The 21,130-nt window shown below is 32.2% G+C and overlaps 1 protein-coding gene across 1 annotated transcript in view; it reads left to right on the top strand.

The window, feature by feature from the left end:
- Positions 1 to 21,130, top strand: part of LOC127171585 (calcium/calmodulin-dependent protein kinase type II subunit beta) — a 91,276-nt gene that overhangs the window by 34,400 nt on the left and 35,746 nt on the right. The window contains 8 exon segments of the mRNA XM_051120325.1: positions 380 to 452; positions 5,690 to 5,792; positions 5,934 to 6,017; positions 8,561 to 8,655; positions 8,734 to 8,856; positions 9,152 to 9,235; positions 9,356 to 9,398; positions 17,230 to 17,322. Of these exon segments, the coding sequence (XP_050976282.1) occupies positions 380 to 452; positions 5,690 to 5,792; positions 5,934 to 6,017; positions 8,561 to 8,655; positions 8,734 to 8,856; positions 9,152 to 9,235; positions 9,356 to 9,398; positions 17,230 to 17,322 (698 nt within the window).

The following is a 21,130-nucleotide window of genomic DNA, read 5'->3' as shown; positions in this document are numbered from 1 at the left end:
TTTTATTAATGCAAAATAGTATGCATTTATTCATTTATTTAGATTAAATACAATAATTTTTTTTTTTTTTGGATATAATTTGTTTTCTTGTGATTTGGTTGTGAAATTTGACGTGGACATAATGTAGAGAGATTCATTCTGCAGATAAAACTCCTTGCCACACTTTTATGAAAATTTACAAGACAGTTTTTTGGAAGAGCGAGTCACTTAAAAATATTTTATGATGCTTGGCATCAGTCTTTGACATTAATTCAGGAGGAAGATGTACTGTTACATTATTAGTAGCTCCCTGTAATCGCTCTGCATTTCCTGCCTGTGCTTGTGCACGAGAGAATGGCATTGCTCAGACTAACATGCGCCCCCTGGTGTTTGCATGCAGTCACTGCATCCAGCAGATCCTGGAGGCGGTGCTTCATTGCCATCAAATGGGTGTGGTGCACCGAGATCTCAAGGTGAGTGACAGGTGATCTGTTTCTGTGCGTGTGTTGTGCATGCTTTTGTGTACAAATATGCTATGTGTGATGTGCAATTATGCTGATATTTGGTTAATGAGGTGATTAATATTCAGTAGGGGGGGTGGCTTAAAGAGACAGACCACACAAAAATGAAAATTCTGTCATTTATTCATTCTCATGTCGTTTAAAACCTGTATGGGTGGAAAAGAGATATTTTGAAGAATGTTGGTTCTACAAAACATCTTCTTTTCTTAAGAAGCTCATACAGGTTGAATAACCTGAGGATGAGTAAACAATGTCAGAATTGTCATTTTTGAGTGAACTATCCTTTTAATGCTCTCAGACCGATTTGGCATGACGTTTTGCGTGCATGAATGTCTATGTCTGGCATAAAACTGTACGTTTTCCAATTTAATGTTTCTATTGTTGATTTATGTCAGTTTTATGTGATTTGTTTGAAGACTTCACACACAGGTTGATTCTGAACTTTCACCAAATAGGGTCAGTTTTGATTTCATGTTGCTTTTTTCCCAATCCTGCTTCAGATTAGAAGTCACTTTTTATTGTTTTAAGAATCAGGTTATGCATATCTCAGTCAGGATGCATTTCCAGTGTCGTTTTCCCGGATGCGGCTCAGGGTCATTGAGCATTTCACACCCATCCTACGGATTCTCAATCAGAACACTTTTCAAATCATGAGCCTGAAATGTCGAGATGCCATCTGAGCTCCATGAATAGCTCCAGCAGATGGCAACGGCGGCTGAGCGTCAGAACACAGAGACCGCTCGTCTCTTTATCAGAGCGGCATCTGTAGCGCGATGAGGACGGCAGGAAGAAAGAGATCAGAGATTGAGACTGAATAAGTTTCCCGTGATTCTTTGCTCCTTCGGACCCAATTTCCCACCTGGCTCAACTTCCACCAGAGCAGAGGGAACATAACCTACTTAATAACCGCACACACACACTCTCACACTGAATGTTATGTGGAGGTGTGAATGTGCTTGTTAAGTGGGATGATGTATTATTAACCCATATGTCACAATGAGTGACAGTAGGTTACATGAGATAATGAAATCAAAATTGACACTTAATGTTAGTTTAGGAGGTGTAAAATGTGCTTTGTTATCATGGGATGATGTCTTTTTTTCCCTTTAATTAATTTAACCTAATAAATAATTATTTTTGTCACTTTTGATTTGAGTGACAGTAGGTTACATGAGATAATGAAATCAAAATTGACACTTAATGTCTCTTAAGTTTAGCAAGGCTGCATTTATTTGATCATAAAATGTGCTTTATTATCATGAAAATAATGTCTTTTTTTTCCCTTTAATTAATTTAATTTCTAAAAATGCATTAATAAAAATTATTTTTTTTCCCTTTTGAGTTAATAGTTTGTTTTGAAATATTATTACAATTTTGAATAGCTGGTTTATACTGTAATATTTTTTTAAGTGTAATTTATTCCTATGATGCAAAGCTGAATTTTCAGCATCATTACTCCAGTCTTCAGTGTAACATGATCCTTCAGAATTCATTCTAATAACAGTTGTACTGCTTCATATTTTTGTGGAAACCATTGGATGAATAAAAAGTTGAAAAGAACAGCATTTATTTAAAATCTTTTATAATGTACAGTGTAGCGGTATATTTGCGGTAAGCCACTATCTTAGTAGGGGCGAACAACAGACACGCGAGTCTGTAGTCAGAGGTCACGTTAACCAAAAATTCCCCATCATTGACAGAATTTTTTTTTTTTTTTATCAGTGACGGAAAAATCTGTTATTTTGATGGATTGCGCTGGGGGTGATCTATTGTAAAATTGTAGCTGTAATTCCCACCCCTGTCTAGTTGGTGGCGAGTGCGCTCCAATGTAGCAGAAGAGCGCTGGATCCAAAACAAAAACGGAGCGGTCACAAATGGTTTCCTATGTGTTTGAATACGCACAGGCGAGTACACAGAAGCTACAACGATCTATCGCACCACATTAAAGGGCACCAAAACGGTATATATTGCTTAAATTTCCTAATGAAATGGACAGAATTTGAAATATGAGACTTTGTTTTATTTCAAAAGTAACACAAAACCTAGCCTAATGCTATTTTTTTTTGGAAGATATTTTTGATGCCCTGTTTATTCATCTGAAAACAGAAAACACCAAAAGATCGATTGTGATTTAAGATAGATTTTGGTTCATTAAAATGAGAATCTATTAAAATCGAAAAATATTTTTTTTGTTTGTTTTTTTGTTTTGTTTTGTTTAGCCGCCTTGTCACAATTCTGTATTGTTAAAGGCGGTATATAAATAAAGGTGACTTGACTTGACTTGACTTTAACCAGCCCTTGCATATTTTGTTGTTTTTAAACACTGTGCTGTCGTCCTGTAGGTTCATGATTAAAAATGAAAATGTGAACAAAAATAAAAGCAATTAAATGTTTTATTCTAATTAAAATATGAAAATTAAAATGGCGGATAATAATAGATTATGATGGAGTTTTTACGATCAGACAATGTTAAAGTCTAGCGCAACCTCTGTCCGTAGTGTAACTTTTTCGTCCTTTATTTCCGTAAAATCAGCAGTTGTAAAACAGCTTCATCACTAAACATTAGCACCTCACATGAACAGCTGAAAACACGAACACACGGTCTGAAAATTGTATCCGCTTTTCCTTACTGACTCCACCTACCTCCCAAAATTCGTAATTGCAGTGAAATAATAAGAGTCCTCATTCACAAATTCATAACACTTAAAGCAAATACTCAAAATAAACAAATAGTACACAAATAATCATCATCAACATAAACTAAATTTTATTCAATTTATCAAATTAGTCCATTCAGTCCAAAATGAAAACAGAAAAAGAAATGGCTCCAACATAAAGGTTGTTTCTCTCACTTGTGATCAATTTAATGTATCCGTGCTGAATGAGCTAAAGCAAAAGAGAGAAAAAAAACATGGTTGGTTGTGTATGTGCATATTTTTTTGATCAACGTGAAATCAAAATCAACCCTAGTGTTTGTCTTGATGTCTTTGGTTAAATGTTGTCAGTTGTTCTATGTAAACTTCTGTGGCGGTAAATTGTGTTGTGCGAATGCCGTTTCATGTTGACATGAAAGAGAATAACAAAGCTAATTTCCCAGAATTCTTTATCAAGCAGAAGTGGGATCACTGAGAGCCCGTCCTGTCAATCAAATCGACTGTGTTAAGCTAAAGATAATCCAGTCAGGCCCCAGAGGACGGTGCTTTAAGGAACGCTGGGATACCGTGCTGTTCAAGATGAATAGCACTACTCTGCATAACGTTACAACATCCTATATTAATTCACTTTAAGTACATTACCAGTCAAAAGTTTTTGAACAGTAAGAGTTTTTAAAATGTTTTTTCTTCCGCTCACCAAGCCTGCATTTATTTGATCCCAATTACAGCAAACATAGTACAATTTTAAAATATTTTCACTATTTAAAATAACTTTTCTATTTGAATGTTTTAAAATTTATTCCTGTGATTTCAAAACTGAATTTTTAGCATCATTACTTCTGTCACGTGATTCTTCAGAAATCATTAAAATATTCTGATTTGCTGCTCAAAAAAAAAAAAATTCTTATCGTGTTGAAAACAGCTGAGTAGATTTTTTTCAGGGTACTTTAATAAATAAAAGTTCAGAAGAACAGCATTTATCTGATATGGAAATCTTTTGTAACATTATAAATGTCTTTATAATCACATTTGATCAACTTAAAGCATCCTTGCTAAATAAAAGTATTCATTTCTATAATTTCTTTCCCAAAGAAAAAAAAAATAGAATTCTGAAAAAAAAAAATGATTATAATAATCATCATAATAAATTGTATTGAACAGAAAATCAGCATATTAGAATGATTTCTGAAGGATCATGTGATGCTGAAAACTGCAGTAATGATGCTAAAAATTTAGCTTGGATCACACAAATAGAAAGCAGCTCTTTTAAATAGTAAACATATTACTGCTCTTGCTATATTTTGGATTAATAAATGCAGGCCTGGTGAGCAGAAAAGACATTTAAAAAACATTAAAAATCTCTCTTTCTCTATATATATTGCTTTTATAATTATTTTATTAAATTTGTAAAATTATTAAAATTTAAATAATTAAATTTTATAATTCTAAAAGTTTAACGCTCTTTATGAGCAGTGAATTCACGTGACTTTTCCAGTCATTTGTGATTACGAGATATGGTTAATTTTAATATAAATTTTACTCAAAACTAACAATTTCTCAGCAGTTTGTACATGATGAATTATTTTAGATCTTGACATAAATATATTTAAACATTAACAAACATTTTTTTGCCTCATATGTCCAGGTATTTCAGGACCATGGAAGCCTTGTTTCTTTACAAATAAAATTCAAAGAACAAAGCTGGTTTTGGTCTTTTAAATTATTTTAGGCCATTTTGCTGCCCACTTTAAAGTGTGCTGAAGCCTCCTATTGGGTCCCACCCAGGGTTATTTTTGAAGTAAAGTATTTAAAAGTAAAACTATTATACATTTTTGTTCATTGAAAAAAAAACCAAAAATATAGTAAAATATAAGTATTAGTTGGAAAATTTTTTTTCTTTTTCTTATTTTCATGTAGTTGAAGCACAAACGTTACAAATTTAAAAATGAATAAACTAAAACTAATAGCTGAAAATAAATAAATAAAATAAAATAAGCATAATGGTAATTAAAAAAATGTCAGAAGCACAATAAAAAAATAAAAAAGTGTATTAATATTATACATTTATTACAAATATTAATAAAAACTATAATAGTGTGTAAATAATACTAAAATAACACTGGTCCCAGCCACCTGATTTTGGCTTTGCGTCATTTATTGCCTGTATTTTGGTTGTTTTTTCTTGGCAATAACTGTCACCATTTTATTTCCAAGAATCAATCATTGGACCATTTGGATGACCAAAAATCATAAATATCAAAGATTTAAATGGAAAGCAGTAGCACATGACTGGAAATTTGCTAATTAAACATGATTTTGAAATGAAATCAAACTGACAGTTTGCTTCTAGCGAACTCTACCGGCGGCCGAACACGGCGCTGCCCAGCACAGCTTACATTTTGGGAGCTGATTCTGTTTGTATTCTGTATCTGTTGCGCAGCTGTGGTTGTATGTTATGTGTTAAGTGTTAAAAGGTGACATGTATCAGATTTTGGTTCAGCAGTAATATGAGTGTGCCCCTGATCTCCCCCCCAGCCGGAGAACCTGCTCTTGGCCAGTAAATGCAAGAACGCCGCCGTCAAGTTGGCCGACTTTGGCCTGGCCATTGAAGTGCAAGGGGACCAGCAGGCCTGGTTTGGTACGTGGACACTTTGAAATCCCCAGCTGTTTTGCCTTATTTGTTGAATTTAGCTACTTCCAATCACATAATCTGGTGCCCAAATGGTTTTCTCCAACATGCAAACAGCAGAAATTGCATTTTTGATGTGTATTTTTGCAGGGTTCGCTGGAACGCCAGGTTACCTTTCCCCAGAAGTGCTACGAAAGGAGGCTTATGGGAAACCTGTGGACATTTGGGCATGCGGTGAGTCACACGCTCCCTCCCGATTGAGTTCTTTGCATCTATTTCTATCTTCTTTCTCTCTCGCTCGCTCTCTCGACGCCCCGCACATATTCAGACACATCAGCTCTCAGATGTGGAGAGCTCTTCTCCGGCAGGTGTTGTCAAGAGGCTGTTGCCAAGCGCCGCTTTCACCGTCGTGTTTCACGGCCACTTTCTCTAGAGTATCGCTGGTTGAGCGGTTTAATTACTTTGTGGATCAGTAGGTGGGATGGTGGTTTTTGTCTGGGGTTGGGAATTCTGATTTATTTCAACTGAGAGTTTGTATATCAGTGAACCAGTTCACAGATTCATATTCAGTCATTTTCAACGTTCAAAATTGTTCCCCATTTTACGTTCGTTGTCGTAAAATAAGTTTTTTGAAATTAAAATTAAAACTGTTTATCACCAGGCCCTGTGGCAGTTTTAGTCTCCAGACTAATTTCTGCCTTACAGTCAGATGATTCACAAATGCTGAGTTGTTACACAGAACAGGTTCAAAAGAATGATTCATTTAATTCCTAGTTTGTAAATGAATCATTCTTTTGAACCAGTTCATTTTTTTCTAAACAATACAAATAAATTTTTTTTAATACATTTATAGAATTTATCCATTTTTATGTACTCTTCTAATTTATGTAATTTCCTTATATATGACTGTATATATTTATATATAACTGCCATATTTTATTTGTAGTTTATATTTTGATTATTTGTATATGTGTGAATTTTTATTATTTGCTAGTGAATCACAAATGCTAAGTAATTACAAAGAATCGGTTTAAAACAATGTTTTTTTCCCACAAATTAGATACTTCTGTTGTTTTAATAGCTTCTGACATTTTAGTTTATATTTATTTATATAATTAAACAATACAAATTATTATAACACATTTATGTTATTTTTGTAATTATAAGTTATGGAAATTATATTATATAAATTATATAAAGAAATTAAATTAAAATAAAATTTCAGCCGTATTGACAGCTTTTGTCATTTTAAGTTATATTTATATTTTATTTATTGTATATTTTTATGTACTCTTTTATAATTTATATAATATATTTTTCTTATATAAAACTGTATAAATTTATATGCATATATATCTGCCAAGTTTTATTTGTAGTTTATATTTTTATTATATATACATTACATTTTGATTACATATATATGTGTGTGTGAATTTCTTTATACAAATAATATAACTTTTATTTTATTTATATTATTTGCCATTGAATCGCAAATGCTGTTAATTACAAAGAACTGGTTTAAAACCTTTTTTTTTTTTTTCCCACAATTTGGTTTTGATTGCCATTTTAGTTTATATTTCTCTATATAATTAAACAATACAATTATTATAATGCATTTATATTATTTTATTAATCAAAAATTATGGAAATTATATTATACAAATCACATAAAAAATGTTATTAAGTTCAGCTGTTCTGATAGCTTTTGCCGTATATTTAATTTTATTTTCATTTTCATTATTTTCATTTTATCATTATTTTATTAATGATAAATTCTGAAAATTATTTAAATTATATAAAGAGATTAAATTAAAATTTCAGCTGTTTTGATAACTTTACCCATTTTAAGTTATACCCATTTTACCCATTTTAAATATATATATATTTGTGTGTGTGTGTGTTTATACAAATAATATACAATTTTTATTATATTTATATTATTTGTTATTACAAAGAACTGGCTCAAAACAATGTTTTTTATTGTTTTCCACAAATTAGTTTTGATAGTTTCTGCCATTCTATTTGACATTTCTCTATATAATTAAACAATACAATTTATTATAATATATATATATTATTTTATTATTTAAAAATTATGGAAATTATATTATACAAATTATATAAAGAAATTGATAAATATAATTTCCTTATATATAATTGTATATATTTGTATAAAACTGTATGCATATTTTATATGCCATATTTTATAGTTTATATTTATATAACTTATACATTACATTTGATTATATTTGTGTGTGAATTTCTTTATAGAATTTATATACCATTTTTAAATTTATATTATTTTTGACAGTGAATCACAAATGCTAAGTTACTACAAAGAATTGGTTCAAAACAATGTTTTTTTCACAAATTAGATATTTCAGCTATTTTAGTTTTTTATTTCTCTGTGAAATTAAATTAAGTAAAAAAACTGCATTTCTTATAATATATTTATATTGTTTTATTAAATTTTAAATTATAGAAATTATATTGTATAGATGATATAAAGAAATTAAAATGTATTCAAATTTCAGCCGTTTTGATCACTTTTGCCATTTTAAGTTTATATTTACATTATACATTTTCATATAATAATATATTATTAAATAATATAATAATGGATTATATGTACATATACATACTGTATGTATATATGTATTTGTTTATAGAATTTATTTAAATATTTAGGGATGTTTTAGGTGTGCCTAAACAAATGCTTAATAGCTGAATGATTGTGAATGCACATTAAAAGTGAAATTTCTTTAATGTCATTCCAGGAGTCATCCTGTACATTCTGCTGGTGGGATATCCTCCATTTTGGGATGAAGACCAGCACAAACTCTACCAGCAGATCAAAGCCGGGGCTTATGACGTGAGTCCCCTTGTGATTTCACTCATAGAGCACAACTTGCTGAGTCAATACATAATGGTGTTTCCATGTTTCCTGTAGTTCCCCTCGCCAGAGTGGGACACAGTCACCCCTGAAGCCAAAAACCTCATCAATCAGATGTTGACCATTAATCCAGCCAAGAGAATCACGGCCCAGGAGGCTCTTAAACACCCGTGGGTCTGCGTGAGTATTACCAGCCAACAGAACACCATAAAATACCAACACACACCAGATTACATACACTTTAAGTCAAAATGAAAGGATGTTTGTAACCCATATTACTTCTGAGATTACATATTTCATGATAAAACAAAATATTCACAATATAAAATGTGTCAGGACTTCATTATTCCCTCCTTTCCTTTAATAGTAACTATTAACAAGGTAAAAAATGTAAATAGGATTAGTTTTAGTTTCGTATTGTCTCTACTATATGCAAACAATTGAATCAATAATCCGATCGCTCTGTTTCCTGCAGCAACGTTCCACTGTGGCGTCCATGATGCACAGACAGGAAACAGTCGAGTGCCTGAAGAAGTTCAATGCGAGAAGGAAACTCAAGGTCTGCTGATGTCTCTTTTAATAGTCATTATACCTGGAGCTGGATGCATTTCATCTGCATTTGTCTGAAACCCACCGCTTGATTCCTCTGTTCACATTACAATCTCTTTCTCACGTATAGGGTGCGATATTGACCACCATGCTGGTGTCGCGCAATTTCTCTGGTAAGTTCACATCAAGTCTGTTGCGTAGACATTGTGTCCTGAAAGACAAGTTGTAGACATGTACGATCACTCGGCCAACCTGGATTGCGTTAGCTGAACTATTTGACTTCTTGAGTAGAGGAATCAAAACCATGAATCATTAAATGAATCAGACTTTTATTCTGGAAAGCATCAACACAAACTCTTAACAGTGAGTTTAGTATTTTTTATATACTATTATAGTATTAAGATTAAGTTAGCATATGTTTTTTTTTAATTATTTTTTTACTTAATCAAATTAATTTAATTTTTATTTAATTAATTCATTTTTGGTTTATATTTTATTAACTTAGTGATGTGCTTTCATATCTTTAGTTACTAACTTTTTTATATATATATATTTTTGTATTTCTCTGTACCTCTAATTTATGTTTATTTTTATCAAAATTTTAGTGTTAGTAATTTTTTGTAACTTTAGTACGTAACTTAAATTTAAACTCTTTTCAGTTAGTTTAGTTAGTTGAAATTTAATCAATTCATTTTTTTTATTTATGTTTTAGTAACATAGTAACATCTTTTGTAACATCTTGTAACATTTAGTAACGTCTTTTGTTGTTTTTTAATTTATTTTTTTGTATTTCTATTTAACTTTAATTTTTGTTAGTAATTTTTTTGTAACTTTATTCACTTTATAACTTTATTTCAGTTAGTTGAAATTTAATTCATATTAAAATTGATATTATATTTTATTTTGTTATTTTGTGATGTGTTTTTGTAACTAGTTTTAGTTACTTTTTTTGGTTTTTCGTATTTCCTTTTAGCTTTAATTTATTTTTATTTTTTCCCAAATTTTAGTGTCAGTAATTTTTAGTAACTTTAGTACTTCAGTTTTTTACTTTATTTCAAATAGTTCAGTAAGTTGAAATTTAATTAATTCATTTTTGGTTTATATTTTAGTAATTTTGTGATGTGCTTTTGTAGTTTTAGTTACTAATTTTAATTTTTTTGTATTTTTATTTAGCTTGGTGTTTTTTAATTTTAGTGTTAGTACTTTTTGTATCTTTAGTTAGATTAGGTAGTTCAGTTAGTTGAAAATATAATTAAAAAAATAATTTGTAGTATTTAATTTTAATTTTTTTATTTTGGAGTTTTTGAAGTTTAAGCTTTTTAATATTTTAATATTATGTATATATGTGTGTGTGTGTATATATATATATATATATATATATAATATTTCAGTTTATTTCAATTACTTTTTAATAGTTAGTTCAACATTGACTCTTAAAGGAACAGTTCACTGAAAATAAGAACTATCATGTGCTCATGTCATGTGATAACAAACTCATAAGATTTTTTTTTCTTTCATATAATGATCAGAAATTAGCGGCTCCGATGATTACAAAACTCCATAAAATTTCTTACAATTAGGAACAACATGAGGGTGAGCAAATGATGACGAGGTTGTCATTTTTGGGTGAACTGTCCCTTTAAATGATCTCTAAAGCTAATTTTCATGCTATTATTAAATCCTACTTTATGCTTTGAAGCATCGGACACTTCAATACAAAAACAAATCTCACAGCTAAGGGAGCAATACGCTGTTTCTTATCCAGCTATTCGATTTCGAGAGCAGCTGGACCTTCAAAGTCGGGCCGTGTCCTGACAGATTGATTCAGAGATGAGCGGTTCTATAGGAAGTGCGTGGCGTTTGTGAGCGGCGGGTCGCATACGGCGTGTCTGGATGGAAAGAGAATTCTGGATGTTTGCGCTTGTGCCAAACGCCACGTGTGAGAACTGGCGTTTATAATAACATGTGATTTATTTCTGCTGTAATGAAGCATCTGCTCTCTCACATCGCCACACACACAGACACACACACTCTCACTCGCTCGCACTTCAACAGCAGGCTGGTGGGCGGAAGCAACAGTGTTCCTGTTTGAGGAGCGTTTTAGATGCTCTCTCTCTCTCTTTTTCTTGCTCTCTCCATCCATGGCTCGTCAGCCATCCTCTCTCTGCTCTCATTACTGTAATTACCTCATCCCGCGGGGTGACTCAGTGGTAGAGGAGGCGTGGGAGTGTCCGAGCGTCACTCCACGCACTTGCCCTCGTATGTCATTCCTTTATTTTTTATTCGGCCTCTGTTCACTCTCTTTTAAAAGGAATGTATTACTTTTTCCTGTTATAGTTTAATCAAAATTTCTTGCAGCTTAAATGGTAATGTAATTTTTCATGACTATTTAATACCCTCTTTAACAGTGCCCCATCAGAGTAAAGAATAGGCATTGACATGTAAACGTAATTTGTTTTTATAGTACTTTATTTATTTATTTATTTATTTATTTATTTTTAATATTAATTAAAAATGTATATTATTTTTAAATTAATTTATATTTATTAAAATTATTTATTAAAAAGACACACTTCAGTTGTCCGCCTTTGTATAAATAATTTAGTAGAGAAATAGCTATGATAAAAAAGTGGATTGCTGTTTAAATTAAAATATTATAATATTTTTATTATTTATAATATTGTAATATTTTTATCATGTTATTTTAAAATATTATAATTTATAATATACATTTTTTATATTTATTTATCATTTTTTAGTTATATTTTATTTTGTTTTTATATTATATTATATATTAAAATGTTTATAGATTTATATAAAAGAAAAAACATAAATATTATATATTATATTATATTATATTATTATACATTATTAAATAAAATATTTACACTATATATAACTATACATGTCTGCCTTTGTAGAAAATATTTAGTAGAGAAACAATTATGATTTAAAAAATGTGGATTGCCTTTATTTGTAATATTATAATTTATATTATAATATTTTTAATATGTATTTGCATGCTTTTATTTAGTTACATTTTATAGTTTTATTATATAATATTAAAATGTTATATATTCATATAAAAGAAAAATATATAAACATATATTATATATACATATTAATTATATTATATTAAATTATATAGATTACACTGTGTGCAGAATTATTAGGCATGTTGATATTCTGGTCATATTTTTTTTCCAAACACATTTTACCAATTCCAAACCACATCAGTCTTAATAACTACTGTTAATTTTGTGTTTAATCATTTATATGTGATGTATAATTGTCCGTGAAGGCTGGAAGTGAAAAACTCCTTATATTCAGGTGTGCAGGATTATTAGGCATGTTTTCGTTTACAGCTAAAATGAGCCAAAAAAGAGATTTAACCCAGACTGAAAAGTCCAAATTATTAAATGCCCATGAGAAGAATGCAATACTAATGCATTACAAGAATTTGCAAAGTTAAGGCTTGACCATTGGACAGTGAAATGCTTGTTGAGTCTGCATGGTCAGAAAAAACAGGTGGAGAAGAAAAGATGCATGTTAACTGCAAAAGAATTAGGAATTAAGGTGAAGAATTAGGTGTGACACCATCAGGAACCGTTTCCAGTTCTCCAGCGCCACCATTTTCCAGAACTGCAACCTACCTGGAGTCTTCAGAAGTACAATGTGTCAGGTTCTCAGAGACTTTGCTTGGTAAAAAATCCTAAAAAATGCCCCTGACTTAATAAGAATAACAAGCTGACGTCTTGTGAAATTAATTAGTAAGTTTTGGGAGTTCATTTTAGTCCATCTCTGCAAGTCAGACTTTTCAGGATAAGAGACTAAACATGAACTCCCAAAACTTACTGCCAGATTTTGGAAGATAAATTCTTGAATCAGAGGCACAAGAGGATGTGATGCTTGTCCTTCAAGAGTCACTCTCAACTTATCTGTCTCTAAAGCATATAAAAAAACTGTCTTCATGTATTTCACAACACGTCAGCTTGTTATTCTTATTAAGTCAGGGGCATTTTTTAGGATTTTTTACCAAGCAAAGTCTCTGAGAACCTGACACATTGTACTTCTGAAGACTCCAGGTAGGTTGCAGTTCTGGAAAATGGTGGCGCTGGAGAACTGGAAACGGTTCCTGATGGTGTCACACCTAATTCTTCACCTTAATTCCTAATTCTTTTGCAGTTAACATGCATCTTTTCTTCTCCACCTGTTTTTTCTGACCATGCAGACTCAACAAGCATTTCACTGTCCAATGGTCAAGCCTTAACTTTGCAAATTCTTGTAATGCATTAGTATTGCATTCTTCTCATGGGCATTTAATAATTTGGACTTTTCAGTCTGGGTTAAATCTCTTTTTTGGCTCATTTTAGCTGTAAACGAAAACATGCCTAATAATTCTGCACACCTGAATATAAGGAGTTTTTCACTTCCAGCCTTCACGGACAATTATACATCACATATAAATGATTAAATACAAAATTAACAGTAGTTACTAAGACTGATGTGGTTTGGAATTGGTAAAATGTGTTTGGAAAAAAAATATGACCAGAATATCAACATGCCTAATAATTCTGCACACAGTGTAAATGATATTATTTTATACATTAAATAAAATATATGCACATACAACTATATATGTATGGTGTCAGTTAAATATTATATTATAATTATTATTTTATCACGCTGTTATGTGTGGTGTCAATTATATATTATATTTTGTATTTTAAATTAAAATATAAATGGTAATGATATATTATAATATATTATATTATATTATAATTTATAATATTGTAATAGTTTTTATATTTATTTACATACTTTCATTTTTAGTTACATACTATATATGTATTGTGAAAATTAAATATGATTATTCTGTTATAATTATCATGCTATTATGTGTAGTGTCAATTATATTATATTATATTATATTATATTATATTATATTATATTATATTATATTATATTATATTATATTATATTTTTTGTTTTCTACAGTGAAATAGGCAAGTCCCATTAAGGCAGTTTAGTCAATAAATATTCCTTGGCTACATAAAAATACAGTTTATTAGCGTTATTATTTACTGTTTTGTTATCATGTATCTTCAACTACATGTCATATAAATATTCATTTAGTAAGAGGGGTAGTTGTTAATTTAGTAACTACTCTGATGAATACAACTCGTTAGACTGATTCAAACCAGTAACTCAGAGTCTTCTTGACTGAATCGTTAAAAGATCCAGTTCATAAGAGTCATTTGTTTGTGAACTGGATTATATTGTTTGTGCTGTATGTTTGTTCAAATAGAGTAAACGTAGAGTAGACGTTATTGCAGATTGACAATTTTTACTTTTTTTTTTTTTAGAAGACTTTTCTACCATATAGCCCTTTAATGTCTGATGAGTTTTTTTTTTCCTGTTTATGTCTATTCTGTCACTTATTCTATCACTTTCTCCCCTCTGTATTTCTGCTGCCTTCTCACAACGTCGAAACTCCAACCCCCAAATAAATGCTTTGCTCTGTTTTGCCGCAGCGTAGATTGGCGCTGGCGAAAGCGGCGCGTTCCCCGCTGATAGCAGAGAGTGGCTCCCCGAGGAGCGCTTGACAAGAAAATGAGCCTTTTCTTTATTCCAGAGTGACAGGGGAAACCTTATTATATGATTACGCCACCTACTGTAATGGACTCTCAAAATCCCTCTCTGGTTGCAGACAGCGGCTTGTGTTTCCAGCTAACTTTCTCCACGCTAACAGACTGCTCTATCCTTTGGTTTCTCTCTCGATGTCTACAGCAGTGGTTCTCAACTGGTGGGCCGAGACCAAAAAATTAATCTAACATAACAGTCTGTATGTTTGCTGTAAAATTAGACAGGTTGACAAATTAGTCAACAGAGACAGGTTTCATTTCACCGACTCTTGAGTTTCAGAGTACTTTTAGAGTTGACAAAAACAACCAAATCAAACCCAGGTTAGTTTAGCAGGTTCACTATAAACATTCTTTGTCTTTGTAGGACATTGAACTACTGATGACATTGTTTAGTTCAGTTAAATTCACTTCACTTTACTTCAGTTTGGCTTAGTTCAGTGAAGTTCAGTTCAGTTTAGTGTCAGTTCGGTTCAGTAAACTACTGATGGCTAAATGTCATTTCTAAATTTTCTGTTTTTATTTGTAATTAGTTCAGTTCAGCTAAGTTCAGTTAAATTCACATTTTTATTACAATAACATGTGATTCAGTTTGATTCAGTTACTTTTAATGTTTTGATTCTGTTTTTTTAGTCATAGTAGGGGAGACCAAAATCTTATTTATATAGGTTACAATATAGTTATTTTTGCTATAAATAAAGTTGTTATGGTAAGATTGTAATTTTAGAAAACAATTCTTGATATTAGTTAAGAAAGTCTAATATAAATAAGAATAAGTTTCTAAACAAATATTGAAGTAAACAGGTAACCATTCATAAAATATGAACAAATGACAAGCAACAGGACAAACAAGTACAAAAAAAACAAAAACAAATATACATATGAAATAAATAGTACTTTACATTTTCAGGTAGGTTAATCTAACAGTAATATTAGATTGTATGCAAGAAATAAGTAATATAATAAAGTAATTAAATGTAGAATAAAACCCTGTGTAGTATTCACTCTATCATTTAAAATAAAGTTTAAAGTTTTTCAATCAAGACCATGGAAATAATGAAATATTTATATACAGTGTTTTTAAATATTGCATAATGCTTCATGAAATTTTAGCATTTTCATTTGATTTTTAGCATTTTAAAACTGAAACAAATTATTCAGTACTCGAAAATCCATGTTTCAACACTGAATATGCGTCAGCAAGATTTGTAATCACTGCATTGAGAAATCAAGTGAATCAAGTGCCAAAGTCTCTCTGCAAGTGCACTGCACTCACAACGATGCATAATCTAATTCATAAATATTAAACACATTTGACATAATGAAAATGCATACTGAGTGAATGATGCCGTCTTTGTCATGGAATACATTTGTCACTTTTAGTATGGCTATGAAGGTCACGTAAAATGATACTCAAAATCATCTCTTTTTAAATATTCAAGGAACACTCCACTTTTTAAAAAAATAAAAAGTGACCATTAAAAAGACCATTAGCATCTCGCTCAAAAATGACCATATATAATGATGATATTTTTCCTATTTAAAACTTGACTCTTCTAGTTACATTGTGTACTAAGACTGACGGAAAATTAAAAGTTTCGATTTTCTAGGCTGATATGGCTAGGAACTATACTCTCATTTTGGCGTAATAATCAAGGAACTTTGTTGCCGTACCATGGTTGGTGTAGATGCAGAGTTGCAGCCGGCAGAGTTGACGGCTGCGTAATATTGCGCCTGCTGCACTCATGGTACGGCAGCAAAGTTCCTTGATTATTATGCCGAGTATAGTTCCTAGCCATGTCAGTCTAGAAAAAATCACAACTTTTCACTTTTCATATGTCTTTGTAAACGATATAACTACAGAAGAGTCAAGTTTTACATAGGAAAAATATTGAAACTCTTTGGTAATTTTTGTGCGAGATGCTATCGGTCTAATCAGATTCCATGATCTACCTTAAGCTATGCTAAAAGAGCTACCGCCGGACCCGGAGATCAGCTGAATGGATTTGAAAACGGTAAAACTCAACTGTTTAACTCTAGGGGAGTTGGAAAATGAGCCCATTTTCAAAAAAAGTGGAGTCTTCCTTTAAATTAAGCACATATTCAGTACCTGAGATAATTAGTGTCATAATTTGTATGCTGCTGTTCCAGTGGCTTTTTAGGACAAAAAATTTGATTAGCATGAACCGCAATGTCATGTGTCTGGTTAGAACCAGTTTTACAAAATAGGCCATAGATGTTTCCAGGACATTTTTGTTTACTTTTGTGCACTAAACTTTTGATACTGTGTTGGCAAAACCAGTTGAGAACCAGTAGTCTATGGCACAATGGGCATATGTGTGTGTCTGTGTGTGTCTGGCAGTGGGCAGGCAGACCACGGCACCCGCCAGCGTCTCTGCGGCCGCCGCTGCAGCCGCTGCTGCGGCCGGTACCACCGCCGGTCTGGTGGAACAAGGTAGCCCTCGTCCCCTCATGTCTCACCCCATTCATCCATCCATCCGTCCATCCATCCTTTCTGCTTCACATTCTCCTTCTCATGATTCATATTCAGCATGGAGCTTGGAGCATGACACGGTTACAGCGGTCTCGTGTTCAGCACTGCAGACGCCGCTGGCTGACTTTGGGAATGGCCATTAGATCTCTTTTTATTTAGTCCTTCATTTCCATCTGTCTTTTTCCTCTACACTTCGCTCTCTTGCAGTTATCGTAATACCCTGTTCAGACTGGCTCGAACTGCCCTGGGCAGTGTAACCACCCATAGTTTGTAACTATCTGATCATAACTGGATCAGATTGGTTTTCTTGCAGCTGAAAATTTGAATTCTGGAAAGTATTGTAATTGCAGCAGTGCAAAATGCGTCAAATCATGAACAAGATTAGTGGTTATTAATGCATGGAACAAACTGATTTATACACTACTGTATTTTTTTTTTTTATATTTTTGTAATATTTAAATATTTTTATTCAGTAGTGACGCATCAAATTAATCATAAGTGACATTAAAGATATGTAATGTTACAAAAGATTTTGAACTTCCTACTCATCAAAGAATACTGAAAAAGAAATCTATCAGTGTTTCCACAAAAATATAAAGCAGTACAGTTTTCAACATTAATAAGTATTTTTTCTTCAGCAGCAAATCAGCATATCAGAATGATTTCTGAAAGATCATATGTAGGGGTCGACCGACGTGTCTTTCAGAGCCGGTGCTGATACCGATTATTATAGATCAAGTAGACCAATAACCAATATTTTGAACTGATATACGTGTCTGCATTGTAAAAAACAATTTGTTGAGTCAACTTAACCCAACCCGGCTGCCTTAAAATTGTACATTTTTATAAACCGTCAACTCAAAAATGTTTAGTCAACTTGAAATGTTAAGTTGTACTAAGTGACAACTTAGATATTTGAGTTCATTCAACTTAAAATTTTAAGGCAGCTGGGTAACAAGCCCAGATTTAAGTTTAATAAACCAAATTGTTTGTTTAGTCAACTCAAATATATAAGTTTTCACAGTTGACTAAACTTATTGGAGTAGAAATTTATGGCTGCAGGGTAACAAATTATTTGATGCTAATTTTTTTGTTTGTTTGTTTTTTTACAGTGTGGTGTAAATGTGAAAATTAATGTAAATATTAAGAATAACAAGGGGTTTGACGAAAACTTTCTTTAAATGCTTTTAGTTTATTTTATCAGCAAATTGGTTTTGAAAATGACCGATACTGATAACTATAAAAATGCTTAATGTTGGCGCAGATAATTGGTTGAACCCTAATCCTGTGACACCGAAGACAGGAGTAATGATGCTGAAAATTCATCTTTGCATCACAGGAATAAATTACATTGTAAAATATATTAAAATAGAATATATTTTTTTTAAGTTGTAATAATATTTCACAATATTACTTTTTTACAGTATTTTTATTCAACAAAAAAAAAGTGCGGCCTTGTTGAGGAGAATGGCCTTGTTTCAAATAAAAGCACCAGACTAATGCATTTGAAGCATATAAAACCGTAAAATCACCAACTTCTATCAATAGCTGCTGCTCTGTTTATGTAAAGTTTAAAAAATAAATGCTAAACTGGCAGTTTTTAATAAACTGAATGACTTCCTGTCATTTTTTGTAAATCACAATGATTCAAACATCCCACAAATTCATCTTTAATTTTCTCTCCGCTGCTGTTAAAAAAAAAAAAAAAAAACCCAGTTCATATCAGTTTAAAGCGGTCAAGCTGGGGTTTTTCGAATGTGGTCACTGGCGTGTTGCCAGTTTAAAGCGGTTACCAATTCTAACCAGCTTGACCATAATCGTCTACCAGATCAAAACCAGGTCTCACCAAACATGTAGACCAGCAGATGACATTTAATGTCAACCGTAGACCAACATTTGCAGAAGGTCTAGTGTTGTTGAAACTGAGCTTTCGTCATCTCTGGTCTCACATGCATATTTATAGAAGTGAATAGAGCACAAAGTCCAGTGTGACAGCAGATTTAGATAGAGAAGACAATCTGACTCAGTTCATTTTGTTGTAATATGATGTTTATGTGCAGGTAAATCTAAAATCAATGCTTCTTGAACATAAATAGCGCAGCATACGGCCAATCGGATTCAAAGTGCTGATATCAGCAGCTGGATTTTCCAACAGGGTCCCTTCATTCTCTCTCCCTTTTTCTATCTCTTCTTGTTTCTATTTGCACTCACTTTCACTTTCCTCTACATCTCTGCTTGCTCCATCCATCCATCCTTCAGTGTTCTGCCTCTTTCTTCTTCCCTTGGGTTTCTTTTGTGTCAGATCTCTTAATTGTAGGTTTCTCTCTCTTTCTCTTGCCTGCCTGCCGATGACTGAACGTTGCACGAGAGCACACGCATGTCTCCTGATGCAGGAGAAGCCTGATGTGATCTGATCCGAGTGCATGTGTTTTAAATCTGTGTGTTCAGGAAAGGGGGTTCAATGTCCTTTCAGCACTAAATTCTAAGATTGTTTGCAGTGATCTGACACTTTTACTCTTGGCTGATTCCAGCATCCATGCAGCAGCAGTGATGATTAAAGGAATATTATTAGCATATTTTGAGCTTAGTGTCTATGGGTTCTTGGTGATTGCCACAGAATATTTTCCAGGTAGTTCATTCAGAAATGAAATTCTGTCATACTTTACTCACTGCCATGTCATTCCAAAACTGTATGACTTTTTCTTCTCTGGAACCTGAAAGATGTATGTAAATAAATGGTTTCAGGTCCAATTGACTTTCGTAGTGTTTTCTTTTGTCCATACTATGGTAGGCAAATGTTTTGGGTCCCGTAGATGTCTATAGTAATTTTTGTGAAGTCGAACGGTTTTGTCTCCCATTGACTTTCATAGTAATTTTTTCCATACTATGGGTCATTCGTTCCATAGTCAAAACGTATCAGATCCCATAGACCTCAATTGTCATTTTTGTCCAAACTGTGGAAGTCCAACAGTTTCAGTTCCAGACATTCATAGTATGTTTTGTCCATACAATGGAAGTTGAACAGTTTTGGGTCCTGTTGGCTTCCATAGTATTTTTATCCATGCATTGGAAGTCTAAACGGTTTTGAGTCCTTTTGACTTCCATAATATTTCTCGTCCATACAATGGAAGTCAAATGGTTTTGGGTCCACTGACTTCCATAGTATTTTTTTTGTCCAAACTATGGATATCAAATGGTTTTGGGTCCCATTGACTTCCATAGTATTTTTTTGTCCATACAATAAAAGTTAAATAGTTTTGGGACCCATTGATTTTCATAGTACTTTTTGTCCACGCTAGGGAAGTCAAACAGTTTTGGGTCCCATTGACTTCCCTAGTATATTTTGTCCGTTCACTGGAAGTCAAACGGTTTTCATAGTATTTTTTTTTTTTTGTCCGATCTATGGAAGTCAAATAATTTTGGGTCCCATTGACATCCATAGTATCTTTTCCCAAACGTTGGAAGTCAAATGGATTTGGCTCCCATTGACTTCCATTGTATTTTTTTGTCCATACAAGGGAAGTCAAACAGTTTTGGGTCCCACTGACTTGCATAGTATTTTTTGTCCAAACTATGGAAGTCAAATGGTTTTGGGTCCCATTGATGTCCATAGTCATTTTTTTTTCCAAACGTTGGAAGTCAAATGGTTTTGGGTCCCATTGACTTTCATAGCAATTTCTGTCCATGTAGTGGAAGTTAAATGATTTCAGGTCCCATTGACTTTCAAAGTATTTTTTTTTGTCCATACTAGGGAAGACAAACAGTTTTG

Source organism: Labeo rohita, chromosome 10 (assembly GCF_022985175.1).
Source record: "Labeo rohita strain BAU-BD-2019 chromosome 10, IGBB_LRoh.1.0, whole genome shotgun sequence".
NCBI lineage: Eukaryota > Metazoa > Chordata > Actinopteri > Cypriniformes > Cyprinidae > Labeo > Labeo rohita.
Note: the sequence above shows the minus strand (reverse complement) of the source record. Positions and strands in the feature narration are given on the sequence as shown.